Raw genomic sequence first — 22,785 nt, forward strand, 5'->3', positions numbered from 1 at the left:
AAAAAACCCTTTTAAAAAAATTGGGCCAGGATTAAAAATGTTCTAATGCGACCTATTTCTAGGGGCAGCTCCTTTGAAAGAGAAGGCAACATGTGATAATACCGTAGTGGTGTAGCCCCATGCCTAATTGGCTCCATCTGGCCAGGCAGAAACTGGCACCGCCAGTGCTAAGTGCTCAGGAGCACAGGAAGCTGTTGTAGATTCAGACGAAAAGGGTCAGTGCATGGTTGCCAAACACAGCAATTAAAGGTTTACTGAAAACGTTTGCCTGGAAAACCAGAGGCAGACGTGCGGACACAGTCTGACACACTCTGATACGGATTCAGAAGAACTCGTGTTGAGACCTGACATTTAAAGTTGTCTCTGCTGACTGGTAACACATGCAGCTGTATTACCACTGACGCAGGTAACACAGCTTATGGGAATTTCTGAGTGTTACACAGCTGACACAATACAATGGCAAGAACTTGGCACCTCACTGCTAACGTGGAGGGAAGTAGCAGATTTGAGCCGGTTGACGGCCCAGTTGACGGTGCATAATGTAAGAATCTAATTAACTGGAGCAGAAGAACTGGAGAGAGATGGAGGGAGAGGAGTGGAGCATGGTTTCTGTTCCACAACAAAAGTCTCTCTTTAATAATTCAATAGGCAGTTTTCCTCATGCTCTGTTTGTCATCATATGAGGTGTCTCGGGGCCCTACAGGCTTGTTTTTTCTAAAGTTGTGCTCACCACAAAAACGATAAATGAGAGTCTTCACATCTTGCCTTTGCTGTATTTATTCATGCTGTGAAAAGTTCAGTGAACTTCAGCGCTTGAGTTGCGGCCTCTGTCAGAGTCTGCATCTGTATCTCCCATTGAGGAAAAGATTGCATTTGACATTTCAGTTTATTACAGTATTGCACTGTGTCTGCTGAGAACCATGGCGAGGCAATATTCTAGGTGTGCTGTTGGATCTAAAGAAAGATCTGTATAAAGACCCTACACAAAGGTGGAGGCAGTAGTAGCAGACATGGAAAAGCCTGGTCTCTGGGCCCCTTCTCTTTTCTGTAATTTGTCTATGAATCACAGTGTGGGCATCTGATGTCATTCACACCATGGACAAGGCTGTCACATTTACATCTGCAGGTATTTACATTTAGGGGAAACTGAAGTATAGGAGAGAAGTTGATTTAGTGAGGGCCAGACGTGGGCAGTGGTAGTTCAGTGCTTAAGGTACTTGACTTGTAATTGAAGGTTGCTGGTTCAAGCCCCACCACTGCCAAGTTGCCACTGTTGGCCCCTGAGCAAGGCCTTTAACCCTCAATTGCTCAAGTTGTACTCAGTCATAGTTGTAAGATGCTTTGGACAAAAGCGTCATCTAAATGCTTTAAAAAAAAAAAAAGTGGTTTGCTCCCAGGTTCGGTGCGCTTGCTCACTTTGAAAGCCCTTTTTTCAGCGATGCAGTCACTCCAGGTTGCTCAAGTGTAACTGCGGCCTGTGTTTTGGCATTCAGGCTTTGGCCAGCATCCTCTGGGGCCAAGCTCTCTGCGATCTGATGTCAATCCCTCAAACCCCCCGGGGACTGACTGAACTTTTACTGGAAACCCTCAATATGGTGAAGAGAAAAAATGTCTCCTACCAATATGGAAAATAGTAATAGATTTTGAGTTAGAAAGTGACTTCATTTGTCATGGCATTTTATGGGATCCTTTGATTATTTCAATGAGGAATGCTATGCCAGAGAGCTGGCTCTTTTTGGGTGTGGTAGTCAGGGCACATGTTTACCACCTATTGGACCTGGGTTTGAGACCCAGGTATGGTTGTTGCCTTCAGCCTTCATTACAAGAAGCGTCAGAAGTCGGATGGCATGGTGAGGCCATCGGGAGTATACACATGGTTAACGAACCCCCTGCTCAGAGCGGATGGTATAAAGCCCAGTGTACGACCCCTGGTGAGGGACATGGACGTTATATTATAACTCATTAGGCTATTGATGAGTCATTTAGGTTAAATTGTATTAATGTACTATTTCTGTGCATTGTGATAGCATGGTATTGTTTGGCATTGTCTATTAAATTACTTGCTAATTATGTAAATAGAAGCTCATGACTGAAGCGGACTGTTGGTGTTTTGCCAGGCTTTTAGCCTGTGGTTTAGCCGTGCCTGAGAGATCCCACATGCCTAGTTTGTGTTCAACAGCGTCTTGCTCCCTGCTTCTATCTCCAGGATCCCAGTTTAACCCAGTCTCCATGCTCTCAACTAATTGGATAATGGGAATTATCAGGCATATCGAGCTGATGTAAACATGTCCGGCACTTATGAAAGTTGGTATTCCTTTCTGTCTCTCTCTCGTACTGGCTTGCTGTCTGTCATCTGAATCTGTTAATATCTACCCTCTGTACACTGAACAAATTGAGAAGAACCCAGTCTCCTCTCACTTTCTCTCACACACACACACACACACACACACACACACACACACACACACACATACATATATATATACACACAATCTTTTTCCTTCTCTCTTTTTATGTGTCTCTTGGATCCTCTCTTTCTTTTCTCCCTCTGTCTCACTGACTCACTCGTATCTTTCTTTCTCTCTCTCTCACATGTTTTTGCTTCTCTCTCTTTCTCTGTCTCTTTGTTCCTCTCTCTTTCTCCTCTCTGTCTCTCTCTCTCTCTCTCTCTCTCTCTCTCTCTCTCTCTCAGCCTCATCCCTTTCTTCTCCTCCCCCCCCCTCCCCCCCGGAAGCCTAACAGGCTCGGTTGAACAGCATGAGCAGCACCTGTAGAAGCACTGAAGCATAGTCGCTACCATTCTAGCATGACTCACAAAGCAGGGGGAGGCTGTTCTCATTGAGGCAGCGAGCTACACAGTGCTGAATTCACTGAGCCTGCTCCAATTATTCCTCAGCAAACCAGGAGTTTGTTTCTCGCAAATATTAGACTACTACTTTGGAGGTTCTGTTCAGGTTATGCTTTTAAGAGCCATTGGATTACTGCTCTGTGATGATTACTCGAGCAATATCAAAGCGCCATTTGATGCCTTTGAAAAGAACATTCTAACAAAGTATTGCAAGGCTAGGTTTTGAGTGGAAGCCACGTTGCACCGTTTCATGCACATGGGCACATTTCTTGTTAATCAGCAAAGAAAGAAAACGAGGTCACTGGTAAAATTTGTGGTTGCGCTCACCTTTGAAAAATTTGCTGCGCTAACCCAGTTTCCGAACGCTTCAGCATGGGCATGGGAAACAGATGACTTCACAGAGCCGCTGCAGTAGTCTGCAGTCGTCTGTAATCTCTTGGCAGAAGTACCAACCTCATGCCATCTGTCACTTTGGAACTGAGTGCCTCTGTCCTTCCCAGACTGCCTGTGCAGGGCTGGTTGCATCTCTTTTACAGGCCCATATTCCCTACTTAATGTATCTCTGAAGCTGGCGCCAACTGGGCTGCAGGCAGGGCTTTAGCGGGCCATTGAACCACCCCGACAGCTCGAGTGGCACGTTAAAGACCGTTTGAACTCATGCAGGTAGACTAAAGGGATGAGCCAAAGGTCACCCCCCCCCCCCCCCCCGTTCCTCGTCTGGATGAGCACAGATGTGCTCACGCATCCGCAGGGAGACAAAGTAGGGGCGGAAGCTTTGTTTTGGGGTGTGATTAAGTGCTTATGGCGTGGTAAAAGGCTTTCGGGGATTGGCGATGCAGTTTGTTGAGCTTCTTGGGTTTTTTTTCTTATTTTTTTGAAGAAAGTATTATTCTTATGAGCCATAGCATGCATTTAAACAGGCATCTCTTCTTGTTTTCCAGTGTTCGACTACATCTACAGGGACTACATCCTGTCGTGGTACGTGTCCCTGAGTCGAGATGAGGGCCAACTCTATCAGATACTCTCTGAGGATTTCTGGGAGATAACCAAACAGCTGCGGGCTCGTGTGTCTGAGGTGGACGTGGTTAACGTAGTTTGCAATGACGTTGTCAAGACCCTCCATGCTCATTTCTGTGAACTCAAAGCTGCCAACACCAGGTATGATTTATTTCAGTAGCATAGTCCCTGGTACAGCTTTTCAGCACAGTAACCCGAGATTTTCCATTTCCTAATTATCAATGTTATCAAGCTTGTATTAGTTTTTATTATGTTTTATTAGGCCCAATTTGCCCAATTTACTCTTTCCCCATTACCACACAAGCAAAACAGAATAATGCTGTTTTAAATAATTCAGACAACTTTATTTGAGCTGCAGTAGTTATGGCCAGGAATTCCGAGGGAATGGCATGAACATCCTTCATCACCCCTCTTTCATCTTAAGTGTGGCTCCCTCCAAGGCTGGTCTTGATGGTTTTGAATAGACTCAGTCAGATGCTCAGTCAGCCTTTGATTTAACAGAAATGAAAACTCGTACAGGGCCTTAAATTCACTGACAGTGAGTTTGCAGGTTTACAGCCCAAACTTAGCAGGGTCAAATATTTAATGTAAACTGTTAATATTAAATAGGAATAGAGGGGGTTATGAGAATGAAAATACGATACTGAAGACTATTAATATATTTAGCAGTCACACTCATATTTGATGGTGTCATCTCCCAGCTGTAAATGAATTTTATTGTATGTTTGTCTTCAGGTAAATTTTTCAAGACCGTGTGCCATTTGTTTTGCTACTTAAACTTGTAATTTCAGTTTTCTTAATTTGCCATGTACTGGAGCCTAAAATTTCAGGAGAGGGTAGAACCAGTTCAGTCATTCAAATACACACTGTGTGACCAAAGTCTTGAGTCTATCTAACAGAGCGCTGTCTTTGGTGAATGACAAAGGATTTAAAACTCGAAGAATCACAAGAGGATTTTTTTTTTTTCTACAATGATTTGTGTGATTTTCGGGTATTAGCTTTCATCCCATCTCTCGTCGCTTTGCTGTTCACTCTCTGGTTGATGGGTTTCATCATCTTTTGAGTTGCAGGCGAGCAGCAAGGCAAAAAAAAAAAGAGTAAACTGGCTTTCTGTTGGATTAGCTGGAATGTTGCGATAGAGACTCAGCTGTGAATCTTGAGGACACACGTACACAGACACATGCACATGAGCCAAGTCTCTCCAGCCCCCAGCTCTCATTAGACCACAAACACGCACCCATGCATTTAATTGCATTCCTAATGAAGACGCACGAGCAACCTGTTCTGGGTGGTTTTTGCCTTTGTCTTAGCAGTGCAGTGGGTATAATTGATTAACATTTTGAAGGCTGCTGCCTCAGTGTGTGTGTGTGTGTGTGTGTGTGTGTGTGTGTGTGTGTGTGTGTGTGTGTGTGTGTGTGTGTGTGTGTGTGTGTGTGTGTGTGTGTGTGTGTGTGTGTGTGTGTGTATACACACACACACACAGAATGCTGTGATTACTACCACTGCCAATCATGTCCTCATCTCTTTCTCTGTCTTTTAAGCGATCGATCAGCAGAACTCATTAACCATATGGAAGTCTAATGCAATCTCTCTCTCTCTCTCTCTCTCTCTCTCTCTCTCTCTCTCTCTCTCTCTCTCTCTCTCTCTCTCTCTCTTGCCACCCCACCCCAGACAGGAGGAGTTTCCAAGGCCCCTCCCACTTCACCCATGCCTGCGCAGCTCCGTGGAGGAGAGGAGGTTCCTGCGCTGCTGCTCACGCCTGCTCGTGCTCCACCTGCTGCCAGCACGCGATGCTTGCTCCCGTTCGCTCCGCCTTGTCCTCGTCGAGGTCGTCGCCGCAAGAGGTGACCTTCAAGCTCCCTCTCAGGAACCGGAACCAAACCGACGAGCTTAGACCCCTTTTCCACCCTGACCAAGAACAGCGCATTGAAACATAGATATTTATACCTCTTGTATAAGAGCGACGCACAATAATATTCTGTCTACACTGATGTTGGCTGGTAGATAATTGATTTTTTTAAAGAAACTATGTCTGTTCAATATTGGGATCAGCAGATGTGGATTGCAACCATGCAAGTGCATTCATTGGAAGCTGCCTTTCTCATGTTCTTAAAGCTTGCTAAGTTTTAAGCATTAAAGGTTGCCATAAAGCGCACAGCACTGACCTGCTCTCAAACAAGAAGGGAAGGCTGTAATTCAGGGAGGAAGTGCTCCACACTAGACCCTCTGCCGCAACCAACTTTTACAGCAGTTAGCAGTTAACGTGTGAGTCACTGCTGCAAATAGGCACCAGGGATTCCTCTGGGTCAGTAATTAGCTGAAAGCAGCCTGCTAATACAACTGGTCTGTTTGACTGCTGTTCTTGTTTTTTGTTTTACATAGAGAACCCAAGTCTGCCTGCACGGACCCACTGAGTACACAAAAGCACAAATCCGATGAGAAATCCACTACAACAGATTAATTTAATCCTCCAGATAGAAATATGATTGATTTTGTTTTGGAATATCCAAACAAATTTTCTCACTTGGTCTGCTTGAGCATAGTGACAGGTCACTGTTGAAGTGAGATTTAATTGGGGAGGCCTTAGGTTTTAAGTATTCCTTTTTTGTCTCTTTGTCTACTTAATGTACAGACAAATGAGCATTGCAATGTTGTCCTTTAGAAAGCGAAATGAAATGGAAAAAGACGGAAAAGAATACATTTTACATCGGTGGACTTTGTGGAACTGAATTGAAAGATTAGCATACAGCTGCTGTTGGCTAGCTAGCTAACTACAAGTGTGCCTTGTGAATGCATTTTTGCAACAGCCGCTTGGCCAAACAGTAAACACAATTAGCAATATCAATTTCCCATCAAATTTAATACAGTTTAATTCATATAGCATAGTACTACTTTAATAAGATAAACTTGATTGAGCCAGTTAAGCGATAAGTCAGTCAATGCATTGCAAGGCATCAATAAATTGCAGAATTGTAGAAGTGGAGGGCTCAGGTGGTGCATGTAGCTTTTTCCGCTGGCCTAATTTTTTGGCAAGATTGTAATAGGAACACTTTGCATTTCCTTCATATTGTAGCTCAGCTCCGCATAAAGGCCCTGAAAGGTTGCAAAGCTCCATAACGGTTCGTCCCAGCCACGGTGTGTGTCGAGTGGGCAGGGCCTGCTCAGACACCCAGAGGAGGGGGAGCTTATTTGTCTGGCACGCTTGTTGAAAACAGCAGGGTGACAGAAATATACTTAAAGAAACTAATTTAATCTTTTTATTCATTTTTTTTTTCCCTGATCACTGTTACTAAGCAACGTCTCAGCAACCAGTGCTGCAGATCTAAGTCATTTCTGTTTTTATGTGTGTGTTCATGTGTTTTACCCCCACTGTAGGGTTGCTTTAATACTTCCATTTCTGTTCCCTTTTCCCATGGAAAGGAACCATCTAATATACAGTCATTAGGAAAAGGACATTTTAATAATAGTAAATAATAATAAGTTAGACTTATTACAAATAGTGCGTTTCACATACTCAGTCATTTTACAATTTCAGAGAACCACACACCCAAAGGTTTAAGACCTGCTAATTAGATTAGGAAGTTTTAAGTACTGTTAAAAGAATGTGATCGGGACCCTCCAGTTCAACTATAGTTCAGTTCAGTAAAAGGAAAGAGAGTTTTCAGAGCATCTTATGTACAGGAACCCTCAGGTGGAATCCTCCTGGTGTCACAAAGTTCACTTTTAGAAATCAATAATGCAGTAACTTCAGTCACTGCAACCACTTCTGTTGACATTTCTCTCACTTTGACCGTTGCCCTGCTAGAACCTCTACAAACACCCAGCGCTCTTCTTTTGTCATCCCGAGCGAGCTCGAACAGGAGCCAGACTTTGAACCTTTCGCCCATGCCCACGTTCTCTCTCCTTAAGCAAAGGGCAGGGAGTGGCTCTGCGTTTGAGGGGAGTGTTCAGGCCTGGCAGTTTGCCATTGCTTCGTGGAGGGGAGCGTGGATCTCATCCATTCCCCCTCTGTTGCCTGATAACGGTCTGGTGCCTCTGGGCCGTATGCTGAGCGGTCGACACTGATGCCTTTCACAGAATTAAGGCCCCTGGAAGATTAAACTCCCCATTTAAAACCACTGCATTCCATTATACATACCAGTGTGTACACACCACTGGGCGCAGTTGAGCAGAGTTCATTAAAAGTCTGTGGATGTGAAGCAAAATGTTTGTGTGTATCTGAATATTTATCTATTTTTGCTGCAGCGTTTTGCACGCATTTGATCTCGTTCGATTTCGCGGTTCTCTTCTCTCCGTCAGTGCTGAAGCCACTGGTGGACGCGCTAAGCGACCCCGACTACATCAACCAGATGCTACTGGCCCAGCTGGAGCATCGCGAGCAGGTGAACGAGCACCACAAGAAGGCGTATACGTACGCACCCTCCTACGAGGAGTTCATCAAACTCATCAGCAGCAGCTCCGACATCGACTTTCTCAAACAGCTCAGGTGGGGCACCCCCCCCCCCCCCACACACACACACACTTTTTCCTTGCCACTGTCGCCTTTGGCTTGCTCCCTGGGGGGCTTTACAGATATCTGACAATGGCAGTTGTGAAAAGCACTATATAAGTAAATTTGACTTTGACACAAACACACACACACAAATCTCAGATGGAGCACTTTGTGCCCCCTGCTGATTCTCACACACACACACACACAAGCACACAGTTGCACACTTGCGTTATCAGTTGATCAGTGGTCAGTATTTTCATCCGAGGATGAAATGTTTTCCGCCTTTTCAACTTGACACGACGAGCTTCATCGTAGCACAGACGTGATGCTATTTTGCCTGTTGCACATATGGGGTGAGGATTGCACGGAAGGAATCTCATTGTTCAAATCACAGATGCAGTAGTTGGTTTGACATTGCTGACAGCCTGCACTGCTAACAAGAGGCTTTCTGTTTATCTAGCACTTAGCAGTTTCTGCCCTTTTGCTTTCTTAACTTATCTGGGATTTGCAGGAGCGATTGATTGGTTGTCTGAAGCCAGATGACTCACTAATAGTGAATCTTCCGGTATATCTTCATACTCTCAGGCTAGCCGCCGATAATATATCAGGTATTCTAACTCAGTTTTGAAGTCATATGGCTTGTATTGGATGTCTGCGTAAGACATATTTTGAAGGATTCAGTTCATCTTATGTCAGAGCAGTTCAGCTTGGATCTGGTATTTCAGAGAGCTGAAGTGCTGGCAGACAGTTTGTGGGTCTGGCATCAAGCGGCCATGAGTCATTAGACAGTGCGTTTAGAAGATTCAGCAGAAACGAGTCGGCCCAGCCGAGCTGCATCAGAGAAGATGTGCTTTGGGTTCACGTGGGAATGTGCATACAGGGCCCTTGAACTTCAAGTGAAGATAGTAGCTTTCATTTGGTTAGCTGAGTGCTAATAATAATGTATAAATATGTGCTTTTAAGGGAGACTGTAGCACTTGGTTACTTTTATTAAAATTTTAAATATTATGATTGCCATTGAGGATATCACAGTATATTAAAACGGGTACTGGTTCATTTTAATTTGTTGCCAGTTGAATCACTCTTTTTTGTCATGTACTAAATCCACCTTAAAAGAAACCATAGTTGCCTCTTAACAGTTTCTAAGAGTGCTCTCATACAATTTCATAAACCAAGTTTCTGTTACTGGCTGAATAATAAGTCTCTGATGTCTTTTACATATTTGTTCCTTTACATATTTAGAATGTGCTGCACTCTTTTAAAGGCCCTCTCCACTGCTGCCTTTGGCCCATCACGTAATCGTGTACAAGCTTGTTCATTGGCTAAGACAGCTCTATGCTTAGCTGTATACTGTAACTACGCTGTTATGATTCACATAGACAAAGAGAGGCTAATGCTGGTTACCTCGAACAAGAGCACTTGACTTTAGCCAAGAGCAACGCACCAGTCTGGTATGGAGGCTACTGTTGTCTGTTAATTAACCAGCATACATCTATGAATGCCTAGACATCTGCCCACCTGTGTCATTGTGAAGATTCTCGGTAAACTACAGAGCTGCTGGATACCCGTTGTCTAGACTTCTGTTCCATCAATACACACACACACACACACACACACACACACACACACACTGGCTAAATCATCCAGGAAACATGATGGTATGTTAAGAGAAATCTCCAGATCTTTCGCTGTGATGGAAAAAATTAGTCTCCATAATGTGGTTAGTAGTGTTTGAGGCAGGCACTATCTTCCCCGGCCATCTTATTGCTCTATGGGAGTGCTGCAATGGGGAAGAGCTAATGAGCATGTTGCTAGGCGACGCAGGTAAACACAAAGTGTAGGATAAGGGCCTTAGCAGAGCTGGCAAAAAATAGAGGGCAGCAAGCGTTGATGTCATTTCCTTTAGCAAGGCACAGGAAAATCGAATACAAATTACGCTAGGATAGAAATGCATTGTCCTGAAAAGGAAATACTGTAGACCAAGAGCCAATGAGATTGTGCATGGCAACAACCATTGAAACTGTACTCTCATCTCCGAGCAAGTATCTGGTAATGCTAAAACGAACAGTTAAAGTTGAACCGGAATTACATAATTTACAAGTTTTTACATTTGCTGTTCAGTGAGTGTTTGTTTACTTAGAGATACTGTTTGTCCCTCTATATGTGATATTTTGTTGCGTGTCATTTTCCGGTGGCAGACCAAGACAATATTTATGGCAGGTGTCTGAACTTTCAGAATTACTTCAGTTTGACTTTCCTGAGCTCATTTAATTCCGTGCATTTATTTCTCTCATTCTTATCAAACCCCTTAAGCAAGAAGAAATATTTAATGAATATTTAGCTTTTTTTTTTTTTTTTAAATTAATGCAAGATGATCCTTTCATCCATTTATAGCAAGATTACATCCTTGGAGGAATTCTCCATGTTCCTCAATGAAACATTAGGTGATCAGAGATCTTAATAGCCTATTTCATCACCATCATAGGAGATTTTGAGGTAGTTTTGCACCGCAGGCTGTATGAAATTAAACAAAATGATTCTTCCGTCTCGGACACTGCTGTAATTATGTGAAAAGAGGCGTGGAGGGTTTGTTATGACTGCTTTCAGCGTAGCATAGCTTTAAACAAGACGGTGCCGTTTGTTAGGGTGTCATGCAGACAGTAAATTGCTCCGTTCCTGACCCTTCCAGGTATCAGATAGTGGTGGAAATCATCCAAGCAACCACAATCAGCAGCATCCCCCAGCTCAAGAAACAGAAAGGTAAGTACCGTCTCGCCACCTCTCCGTCCGGCGGCTTTGCACGGCATCCGGTGGATGCGACAGCTGATGTCTGTTACGGAGGAGTGAACGTTCGTCCCCAGCCTACCGTCGCACGAGCCGTCCCCGCGTTGCCCGTTTCTCTTCGTGTGTGCCGTTTTTGCCCTTGCTCACTTCTATACAGAGCCGTGGAGGTTGCATGCACTCTCTCGCGTCTCCAGCCGGGGCTCACCGGATGCCCCCTTTTTAGGAAATGAAATCCTCTGGCTCTTGTCCGATTTGGTCCTCAAAGGCCAGCCGGCTCTTAGACCTTTATCCCAGGCCCGCTCCAGCACTTTAGGAGACGATTTGATTTTCGATATATACATCTGAAACACGCGTGTGAATTTAGTCATTTAGTGAATGTAGCGCGCTTACGCTGTTTCTGATGGGACCGACCTCTGGCGTGGGTAAACCCGAAGAAAGTGTAGCAAAGCTATTGTGTTTTAGTCCAGCTACTCACCTGTGTATAACAGACAGGTCAGTAATTACAGCGTTGCTGCTCAGCCGGCTTATTAAAACTGATCCATTATAGAGATCTGTGCTAGCTAGAGATGGCATTTAATGTGTCCTCTTCTATTTACTTTGTAGCCCATAAACTGTAGCCACTGCTATACAACTAAATGTCACCCGCTGACAGGTTGTTTTGTGTTTCAGTGGTGCTTTTGGTCATTTCTGTCCTTTTGTTCAGTGTGAAATGGCTATTGGCGTATAGATAAATGGATGGATCACAACAGATATGTTTAGTTAAGAAGAGATGTGGCTAAATGTAATGAAACCCTATAGGCCATGAAAATGGTTGTTTACAGGAGCAGTGGTTCTAAGTTTCGGCTGTTTGTCGGCAGGAGGTAGTTAGCATTTGATCCTTGCTTGGTGGATACTGCCATGCGAAAATATTTGATGTAGCTGTAAGGGATAATCTAAAGAATCATTCTACAGGCTGTATGACGTGGCTGTGGAAGCCTTCATTAATAATTTTTTTTAGCTAGCATTTTGTCATTCTTCAGAGACACGTAGTTCTGACAAGTGTTTAGCAGCGTTTGCTGAACAGTAGTCCTCAGAACCAGCTAAATGCAGGGCATGTCCTTAAAAGGTATTTCTAAATGTAAATGTGTCGTGTAGGGACTCGTCTGTCGGCACTAAGTCAAGGCCGAGCTTCAGTATAACGGCTTGGATGACTGAAAACCTTGTCTGACAAACTCTCAAGAAGTTCTGCCGTTTTTTGCTGTTTGTTGGTCCAGCATTTTTTCTCAAGACCCACCAGCTGCAGCCGCCCAACAACGGGCCAATCAATAAACCCGGTTTATAAGGCACGGGCCCGTCACAGTGTCACATTCTGTTTAATCAAGCAGATGCTGTTAAACCGAGCCCCTCGCACACTGTCCTCAGCCCCTGCCGCTCTCTCGCTCTCGCTCCCTCACCGTTTTTTGTTTCCTTTTTCTTTTTCGCTCTCTCTCCATTTGTGATGCCGGGCAGCAGCTGCCGAAATGACGTCCGTCCTCGGGAATTGTGCGTTTAAAAAATTCCTGCCCCCTTTCACTTTGCACTTAACTGTGTCCCTGTACAGACAGTAAAGGGAAGGAAACTGCCGCCATGAAGGCGGACTTGCTAAGAGCCAGAAACATGAAGCGCTACATTAACCAGCTCACCGTGGCCAAGAAGCAGTGTGAGAAGAGGATCCGGCTGCTGGGGGGTCCCAACTACGAGCAGCAGGAGGACGGGAACCAGGATGAGGGGGACGGACCCCAGGGCCAGAAGGTAAGCCCCCAGGCAGTGAGGTACCCTTAGGCAAAACGAAACGCTCTCCTACCTCACAGCACCATTAACACCGGATGGGACCAAGATGAGCGCGCTCACTCACAGGCTCCGGCTCTCCTAATAAGGGAGGTTTAACACAAAACCAAGGAGAGCTGCTTTTCTCATGCGACTTGTCAGTGTCGCTGTCTTGCATATGGAATTTCGTGCAAGGTTGTTGTTTTTTTTTTTTGGATGCCATTAAAAAGATGAGGTTCACGCACAGCCAAACTTCCTAATGTCAAGTCAATCAGGAGAAGACCCGGTGTGCTGCTCTGAATCAGTTTCCAAAAATAGCTTCAGCTGGTGAAGCACACAGAGCTGTTATGTCTCCATTATCGTGATACCCAATGGTCCTGTCAGAGAGATTCTCTCTCTCTCTCTCTCTCCTATCTCTACTTCTCCTTGTAGCTTTTCCCGGAGGAGCAGGGTCGTGCCACAGTACAGTGGAGTCCTCCGGTCCTGCTCGCCATGGACTTAATTGTATTACATGCTGTTGTTGTCGGGGCCGCGTGGGGCCTGGGGACAGGCGTCCGCTCCCTTCCGCTCCAATAGGCCACATTCTTACGTGCTCTGTAATTTCAGTGTCAGCCGGCCGGGATAACGGTGCTATGCGGTTCATCTTCATGTTTCAGGCTGGATAGTCTGTTTTGTCAAATGCTGGTCCATGTTGGAATTCGCCAATAGCTTCAAATTTGAGGGATGACCATTTTCCAGTAATTTGTTATTTATGAAATCTAATCATGTAGCAGCCGTTTCTGTGCTCTGGTAAAGCCACTGTAGAACTCCTAGTCAAGCTAACATAATGAAACGCTTAGTGATCAGACTGCTGAAACTTGAAGGATTCATCCCTCTATCCAAGCTTGTTTTGCTAATTCCAGTTGACTTTTCTCCCCTGGACACGCCCTAATTAAAAGGAGCGTCTCGTCGAAGCCCCAGTCTCTCGCTACATGGACGGCAGCTTCGACAATTCACAGATCAGTTTTATCCTTCCCCCCCAGATTCTGCAGTTTGAGGAGATCATGTCGAACGCTGTGTTCCGGGAACATTTCCGCGTCTACATGGAGCGAGTAGATAAGAGAGCCCTGATAGGCTTCTGGGAGCTAGTGGAGACTCTCAGGAGCGCTAACAAGGTGAGACACATGCAGAAGGACTTGCAGGCACATGCAGAAAGGTCTTTCACAAGAACTGTCTACTGCTTGCTTCGTTTCAGAATCAGACCTCATTAGCACCCTTAAGCAAAGGCAGTGAGCTGAGGCAATATCGAGGTAATAGACTTTCATTGAGGCAATAGACTGAACTAGATGTAGCTTTGAAAAAAACTGATCATTCAGATTCTATCCTTTAATGACTGTACATATTCATTGTTAAATATCAATCACCATTAAGATATTTATTGGAATAGTTCTCTGCTTTTTTTTTTCCTGATCACTAAATGCATAGCTAGTTTAACACTGCTTGCTTATCTGGGTAAAGTAAAGTTAAAATAAAGTTATCTGGGATTTTTATCTGACACCCAAGCAATGAGAGCCATATCAGCATAATTCATTTGTTGCTCAGTAAGTAATGTAATGTAATGCAGAGCATCTTGAAGACAAATAGTCCATTTAAGAGAATTGAAAACTGATTTCTTCATACTGATAATGATGGGGAATCGGAGATTATGATGTTAACAATGACCAATCCGCAATATCCATTTAGCAGTGGCATTTAGCAAACGCTCTTATCTAGAGAGACTTACAAAAGTGATTTGTCATCTAGAATGCATGCTAGCCAGTGCAATGGGTCGGAGTCCAACTAAGATACTGCTAGAGATGATGCTGATGCCTAGAAAAATGACACAAAGCGTATATCAGAAGTGTACTACCAAACAACAATCAGCATCAATTTGTGGGAAGAAGAAAGATTCAGGATGTTACAAGACAGATTCAAAGATTCAGGATGTTACAAGACAGTAAGATACTTCAGTAAGTGCAGGATTAGTGGTCCTTTAAATACTTCACAAATAGATGAAGTCTTCAGTCTGTTTAAAGACAGCGACAGACTCTGGAGTTTGGATTGTAGTTCATCCAAATCTGTAATAAACAAACAAACAAATAAATACATAATGGCCACAACTAATCAATCGCTCCTGCAAATAGATAAATAAAATAATACATTTTCTTGAAGTGCCTTGAAAACCTGAAACTCATTTTCCTGTATGTACTAGTCTGTATGGAAAATATGTATGCTCAAAGCAAAAGTAACGTTAAACAGCCTGAGAGACTTTATATTTGTAACAATATATTTGTTATATTTGTAACAATTTGCTCACTTTTTGTCAGCTAGGGTATTCTTGAGGCATTTTAGAACTGTGTGTACAGAAGCATACAAGCAAGCTTTTACATGTTTCTGTTCATTTTTCCGCTAATTTAAAATTATTTAACTCCATGCTTAATCAAGCAAATAATGCAAGGCAATGTTGTGGAGAAGCACCATCTGACCATCGAAACTGAGAAGCTTCTGTTCATTGCAAAAGAATAATGTCAATCCACTGTGTGGAGCAGATCATTTGAATCATCATTTAGACCAGTTTTGAATGAATGTACAACGGTGCCTTGTAAAACCAATCATGTCACTTGCCAACACCGCTAGCAACATCCTGTTATGGAAAGAGTACTTTATAACAATGTCACTTAGAAGTAATACTGTCCACGGGAAAACTGAAGGTTCTTGGTCTTGATCATTCTTGATATTAAGCAAGGAAATAAATAGTTAAATTGGTGGTACTTGAGTGATCATGCTTTTGTGCTTTTTTTTTTTGCGTTTTGCTTGCCAGTCATGATCTCTGATCAAGATCCCCACACGGCAACAAACCTCAATTATTAGGAGATGGAAATACATTGACGTGATGGGAACAGTACACCGATAAGAGCTGCCCTAACTAATCAAAACATTCTAACATTGGGACACGTATGGTTTCATCTCCTAAAGCAGATGTAGTCGTTGGCTTTGCACCATTGTTTGCAAAAAATGGCACTGAATCCATTCAGACTGATCCTTAGACTATTAAAGTCCATTTCCCCTGACCACTGTGACTGCCTTCCTCCCCACAGAGTGAGGTACCTCAGCTGGTAGGGGAGATCTACCAGAACTTCTTCGTAGAGAGCCGCGAGATCCCTGTGGACAAAGCCCTGTACAGGGAGATCCAGCAGACCCTGGTGGGGAACAAGGGCACAGACGTCTTTCACAAGATCCAGAATGACGTCTACGAGACCATGAAGGAGCGCTATTACCCGTCCTTCCTGGTGAGCGACCTGTACGAGCGCCTCATGAAGCGGGAGGAGCAGAGGAGCGGCTCGCAGGCCAGCAGCGAGGACAAAGACGACGGGGTGAGCTCGCGCTGCCCCGCGGAGGCGGCACCACATGGGTCCGCGGCGCTGCATAAAAGCCAGTGCTCCGGGTAGCATGAGAAAGGCGTAACGCAGTTCAATAACTACATGGCCGGTGGACCAGCAATTGCCAGTGCTTTGTAGTGTTAAGATTATATTAACCTTTAGAAGCGTTTTTAAAGTGATACTCTTCCAAGTTATGATGACCTTTCTGGTACAGTGCTTTTGGGAATTGTAGCAATCTGTAGCAGCATGGTTTTCAGTGCGTCCGCTATCGTGAAGACATCTGTGGGTAAAAGATCTGTTTATCAGGTCGTGACTGGCTGTGTCCAGGGAAGTGGTTCTCAGTCTTGTGTGTGTGTGTGTGTGTGTGTGTGTACTTGCGTGTGTAGTGCCAGTCCATGGATGGGGGAGAGCTTGCTGTGGATGAAGGCAGTAAAGGCATTAATGAGCAAGCCAGCTATGCTGCCAACAAACTCCGGCAACTTTATGAAAGACTGGAGTACAAACGGCAAGCACTGGGCTCCATACAGAATGCACCCAGGCCAGACAAAAAGGTAGCGTGCGTGTTTGTTTGCGTGTGTGTGTGTGTGTGTGTGTGTGTGTGTGTGTGTTTTTTTTCCGGGTGGGTTTGTGCCAAGTTCATCCCTATTTAAATCTGCAGCAACCTTTTCAAAAACACAAGACCTGAGCAGTCCAATCAAGTAAAAGCTTTTCCTTGTTACTAAAGATGCAACAGAGTAAGACATAAATAGAATATAAGCATATTGCTTTGTTTGTGGAAAGGAGCCAGCCTCTGGCTCTGGGTGTCCGAGGGCTTGACCTCACTGCCATCTGGTTTATTAATGTCTCCCGTGGCAAATCGTGTCACAGCCTGTCTGTCTAAGCCAAGGTCATTGTTGGTGTTGACTTAGCAGAGCCGCCCATGTTGAACCTGTGAGCTTCGCTGGCAGGAAGTGACATGGGTTACCCTTCCTCACTTGCTAGTGAAAATGCCAGAGAGCTTCCTGTGTGATTTCACTAATGGAACTGAAAGCAATTGGCAAGCGTCTGTGAATGCAAGTGCACTTCATTCAGCTAATGGTGCTTTGTCTGACTGAATATGGCTGCATCAGTGTTCAGTGTTTCATTTATAATTCTTTTATGATGGCAACAAAGTCCAGTATTTAAATGCAATGTTGTCAATCTTTTATTCATCATATCAGGTGAATAAAAGGTAATAAGGGCTTTATAACACACTTTATAACACACTTTATAACGGCCTCTCCTGCCTGAGCTGTGTCGGTGATGACTGCCGTGCTCATGCTTGTGTGCGCGCAGATCGTGTCCATCCTGCGGGAGGAGATCATGACGATGGAGAAGGAACACGGCGAGCTACAGCTGCACATCTCCCGCACAGACTGGTGGTGCGAGAATCTAGGTACCTGGAGGGCCGCCATCAGCGCCGCGGAGGTGAGTCTGCCACAAGCGTGACGTTAACACGCGTCACTAAAGCTCAGTGTTGTTGTTTCGTCATCGTTAGTTTAACATGACGGAATCATTTAAACCATGCAACAGACGAACCTTCCAATCACATCCGGTACAACGTTTGTCCATAATGTTACTCTTAAGTATCGTGCTGTTTCTTGCTGCCAAGTGGAAGAATTACCGCTGGTGCCTTTTGCGAGAGCACAGTCCCCTCATTAAGTTCGTCTTAGCCACAGGATCATGTTAATGTCTGTTGCTTCCTCCTCCCAATGAGTTCCCCTCTCTTTCAGAAATAACTTCTCCTTTGCTCCCATTTTTTGCTGGCTTTGCTCACTGCTACAGATGGCTTTGTAAAGAAACAGTAGAAAAGCGGCCTTGTGGTTAGGCCGCAGAGTGAAGAACACCTGTCCGGTGACGGTGTGGTCTGAAAATGAGAAACAGGTGTGAGAGGAGGTGCTGATGCTTCATGAGAATTCATGGTGGAAAGAAAGGTTGCAGTGTTTTTTGTATTGTGTTTTGGCGCATCACTAAATGTTAGAAATGTTCATTAAGTTTTAACATTTACATCATAATGTTCTCATTTGTTTAGAACTTTTTAGATATTTTAAATGTAGTGAACAGTAATTTCTTCAGTGAATTGTCCATCTAGGGTTTTTTTGTTTTTTTTGACAAGTTTGTCGATATGTTATTGAATTTTTCTCCGCATTTAATGCGTTTTCCTTGGCTTAATTTGCTGTCTGACATTGATTATCTGTCAAGATCAATAGAGTCCAATGTGTCTGATTATGCAGCTGTATGCATTTCTGCCAGTTGTAACCTTTAGAGCTGAAACTGACGGTGCTTTTTTTTTTTTTTTTTTTAAAGCATTTACTATCCATCTAAAAATATGCATGCAGTTGTCCGGATGGCTTTTAATTAAAACTACTCAAAACAATAGAGTAGTTTATGACACAGAAAAAAAATCTTATTCAAACCACACTTGAAGATTGAAGATCATAGCAGTTTTGTGTGTGTGTGTGTGTGTGTGTGTGTGTGTGTGTGTGTGTGTGTGTGTGTGTGTGTGTGTGTGTGTGTGTGTGTGTGTGTGTGTGTCAGGCCTGTGAGGAGAATGGCGAGCAGATGCCATGTTATTCTGTGGAGGTGAGTCTGTTAGACGGAGATGAGTCTACGAACAGCCGTTGGAGTGTCACCAGGAAGCTGAGTGAGTTCCAGTCCCTGCACAGGAAGCTGACTGAGGTACCTTTCTCTACTTGGTACAATTGTTGTTTTGTTTTTTTTTTGTTTTTTGGTTGGTGTGACATTTCACCTTCCTCCTTCAGGAGGATGCTAAATACATGCAACAGCTGAAATACCACCGAGTCTTGACAGTGACACTGCTGTCCTGAACTATGTTGCTATGGAAACGGAATGAGTCATCACACTGTTGCATGTTATGTGCGACAAATTATGCACGACAGAACGGTAACACCGCATGCTGTCAATCTCCCTCTTTCTTTCTGTCCAGTGTTTCCCCTCATTGAAGAAGGTCCAGCTTCCCTCTCTCAGTAAACTGCCATTCAAGTCCATTGACCAGAAATTCCTTGAGAAATCCAAAAATCAGCTGAACACATTTTTACAGGTGAGTCTCAACATGCAAAATACGTTTCCCACAGTTCTGCGTTCTTCAGGCCATTTTATTAATGGCCAGGTTATCCATCTTCATCTTCGGGACCAGAGCAATTTTAGCTCCCCACATATTTAGTATTTTGAAGGTTTGTTGACTTGTGTATTCTGATTGGAAATGTGTCCTAATAACCTGCCAGTCACCATTAGTCCAGTGCCAGAGGCTCATGGCTGCAGAGACCCAGTTAGGAAAGGAATGACAGAAATGGCAGACTCGCACCTTGCCATCTTCATGTTTGAATGCACCAGCATGTAGCTTTAAATTAGTTATGAATCACAGTCTGCGTTACGGTCAAGGTGTCTGCCTGCCTGTGCCTCTGTCTCCCCGTCCGCCCACGTTTGTATCCAAATTCTTACCCGCCCGCCCTTTCCTGCCGTAATGATGGCTTTGTAACAGTTTTCGCCTTCTCACTGTGCTCTGCAGAAGATGCTGACAGACGAGCGTCTGTGCCAGAGCGAGGCGCTCTATGCATTCCTCAGCCCGTCACCAGAGCACCTTAAGGCCGTGGACGTCCAGAAGAAATCCTCCTTCTCCCTGGCTTCGCTGCTCGAGAGACTGCCTGGGGATTTCTTTTCCCATCAGGAGGTTTGAACACGCACGCGCACGACAGACACGACCGAAGACTGTTTGCAATGGCAAATGCAATAGCCCCGTCCCCCTACACCTCACCCCCAGGACGAGGCCGACGAGGACAGCGATTTCTCCGACTACGGCGACGAGGTGGACGGGAAGAAAGACGCCCTCGCCGAGCCCTTCTTCATGCTCATCGGAGAGGTCTTTGAACTCAGGGGCAGTAAGTGAACCTGCACTTTATGCAGCGCGCACACGGGTGCCGCTCTACTGCTCTTCTGTACGTACGTCCACACATCTGCATCGCACTCGGGCAAATGTGTCGTCTTCACACGCGATTGAGATAAGATATTACGTACTGCGGCTTGCGGGTGTTGAATGTTGAATAAATCAGGCCTGTGTATGTCTGGGTGTCGTGGGTGGGTGGTGCGTGCGTGTCCGTCACAGAGAACGTGCACAGGTCACTATGCTTTAATAGTAGGTTGTCTCATATTTATCATATATTATATATATCATATTATATTTGCTAGTGAATTTGCTTTGAAAGCCCTGAAGCTGTATGTACATGGTACAGGCTGATGTCTGAGCAGACAGGCTGTCTAGAGTACTTGAGTAAATTTGTGCATTATTTCCACTTTGCAGCTGCAGGTAAATGTTCGCGCTCATGTTCTTTCTTCACTCTGTGTTTTGCATGTTGTGTGCTGGTGCAGGCATATAGCAGGGCTTGTCTCTCGCTTACACACAAACCCACAATGGGGGGGGGGGGTTTCACACACACACACACACACACACACACACACACACACACACACACACACACACACACACACACACGGTTCCTGGGTGCACATAACCACAGCTTCATTTGAATGCTAGTGTACTGATGGAAAATTTTAAAGTAGCGTGTTCTGTCCTCTGCAGTGTTCAAGTGGGTCCGGAAGACGCTGATTGCACTAGTTCAAGTCACATTCGGACGCACCATAAACAAGTAAGCCCGCCCGCCTCTCCTCTGCTCGCTGCCCGACGGCTAATCGATCCGAGCAGGCGATGGAGTGAAGAGGTCACGCTACACTCTCGCTGTTTGCCCTGAAATCCCTGCCAGTCCCACCGCCACGCAAAAGCTCCCTAGTAATGACGTCATCAACGGCGTGATCTTTGACACAAGACAGCCGTTGTCTGTGGAGGTCGGGTTGGTGGCGCGGTGTCATAGCTTGGGATTGCAAGTATAGGAGAGGCTTTTCCAAACCCTAGGTGTCAGGTTATGGAGAGGATTTTTCACAGGGCATAATTTTAAAATGTATTTATTTGGAATCAATTACTATGGCAGATATTAATTATATATGGATGGGAGTGTGTGTGTGTGCGTGAGTTCTACTTTTATAGCAGTAGTAGAAATAAACAAGCAAACAAATTGAAAACATGGTCTCGCTTTTTTCTTTTTTCTTCTTCACCTGAGTCTTTTACCCTCAGAAGACTCGGTGCTAGATCTCTGACTCTCTCTGTGATGCCCTCCAGGCAAATCAGAGACACAGTGAACTGGATCTTCAGTGAACAGATGATGGTTTACTACATCAATATATTCCGGGACTCATTCTGGCCTGACGGGAAGCTGGCACCGCAAGGCGAAGCTCGCTCGGAAGTCGAACGCCGCAACACCAAGGACAAAGCCCAGCAGAAGCTGCTCGACAACATCCCAGGTGAAAGGTCATGCCCATGGTACCACTCACAAACACGATTCCCCACACCCCACATCCCCCGTCGCCTCTGTCGTAAGCATTGACGCAGAATTAGCAGGTTGTTTGAGTGATAGACTCTCCCCCGCCTGGCGAGGTACCACTTTTAATTATAGGCGTTCAGCTGGGCAGTCACCCAGGGCTCCCTTCTCAAACGTCCACGTGTGGCAGCTCCCTGCATCCCCGCTCCCAGCTTGGGCTCTCCGCTGCCGCTCCACTTAATTGTCTCTCCGCATGAGGCTGTGATGGACTCCCAGCACGATGCCTAGATGCTGTGGATTTTACAGTGATTTTATTCCTATTGATTGTGAGGTGCTAATATCCCCACTGTGATCTATTTCTGTTCATTGGATCTGATGCGATTAGCAGTGGCGCATCAGATATATGCCTCCGTATGTCTTTATATTCCAGGTAATGAGTGGAAGCCATAAATTAAAATGGTCTGCTGAATGGGCTCAGAAAGAACTGATTGTGGCATCTGTTAATACTGGTGGTGTTTTGGGGAAGCCACAAAGGTTTATTAAAGCTGATATGAAAGTAGCTTTATAAGGTAAAGTCGATATGAAATCGATGCTAAGAGTAAATAGTCATCAGGTCCTTCCACACCAATTCAGCCAGGACTTATCCCTGATCTTAGCAAAGCAAAGTGGAGTGACATGTCTCCAATAAAGTTCTTTTAATGGAAAGATTCTTGATTTGTGGCCATCAGATGCACTACAGAACCTTGTGGGGCAGCAGAATGCCAGGTACGGAATCATCAAGATCTTCAACGCACTTCAGGAAGCCAGTGCGAACAAGCATCTCCTTTATGTAAGTCCATGCCATGCCCTGTGGATAACTTTGACCCCGGAGCATAGTCTCATCTGCAGCTGCCACATTCATTTCTCCTTTTGTCTAGAGCTGTCTCGTTTTACTGAAGGTCTTCATGGAAACATCCAAAATTAGTTGCCCTGGTATTTAGATTTAAATTTGGTTGCTTCAGTATTTTCCATTACTCACATTTTTTCATGATCCTGTAACTAAACATCAAAAGC

The 22,785-nt window shown here is 44.7% G+C and overlaps 1 protein-coding gene across 5 annotated transcripts in view; it reads left to right on the forward strand.

Annotated features, from left to right (window-relative positions):
• Positions 1-22,785, forward strand: part of snx25 (sorting nexin 25) — a 28,454-nt gene that overhangs the window by 4,704 nt on the left and 965 nt on the right. The window contains exons 3-18 of one of the 5 annotated variants that reach the window (XM_027017121.2): positions 3,790-4,006; positions 5,537-5,709; positions 8,165-8,351; positions 11,047-11,117; positions 12,721-12,911; positions 13,949-14,080; positions 16,043-16,318; positions 16,711-16,875; positions 17,639-17,770; positions 18,881-19,021; positions 19,290-19,403; positions 19,875-20,033; positions 20,124-20,241; positions 20,940-21,006; positions 21,489-21,715; positions 22,461-22,561. In XM_027017121.2, coding sequence (XP_026872922.2) covers positions 3,790-4,006; positions 5,537-5,709; positions 8,165-8,351; positions 11,047-11,117; positions 12,721-12,911; positions 13,949-14,080; positions 16,043-16,318; positions 16,711-16,875; positions 17,639-17,770; positions 18,881-19,021; positions 19,290-19,403; positions 19,875-20,033; positions 20,124-20,241; positions 20,940-21,006; positions 21,489-21,715; positions 22,461-22,561 — 2,471 coding nt within the window. Of the gene's footprint in view, positions 1-3,789; positions 4,007-5,536; positions 5,710-8,164; positions 8,352-11,046; positions 11,118-12,720; positions 12,912-13,948; positions 14,081-16,042; positions 16,319-16,710; positions 16,876-17,638; positions 17,771-18,880; positions 19,022-19,289; positions 19,404-19,871; positions 20,034-20,123; positions 20,242-20,939; positions 21,007-21,474; positions 21,716-22,460; positions 22,562-22,785 lie in introns of those variants that run through there. The other 4 variants (XM_027017113.2, XM_027017130.2, XM_027017150.2 and 1 more) reach the window with 4 other exon arrangements.

This window comes from Electrophorus electricus, chromosome 12 (genome assembly GCF_013358815.1).
Source record: "Electrophorus electricus isolate fEleEle1 chromosome 12, fEleEle1.pri, whole genome shotgun sequence".
Lineage (NCBI taxonomy): Eukaryota > Metazoa > Chordata > Actinopteri > Gymnotiformes > Gymnotidae > Electrophorus > Electrophorus electricus.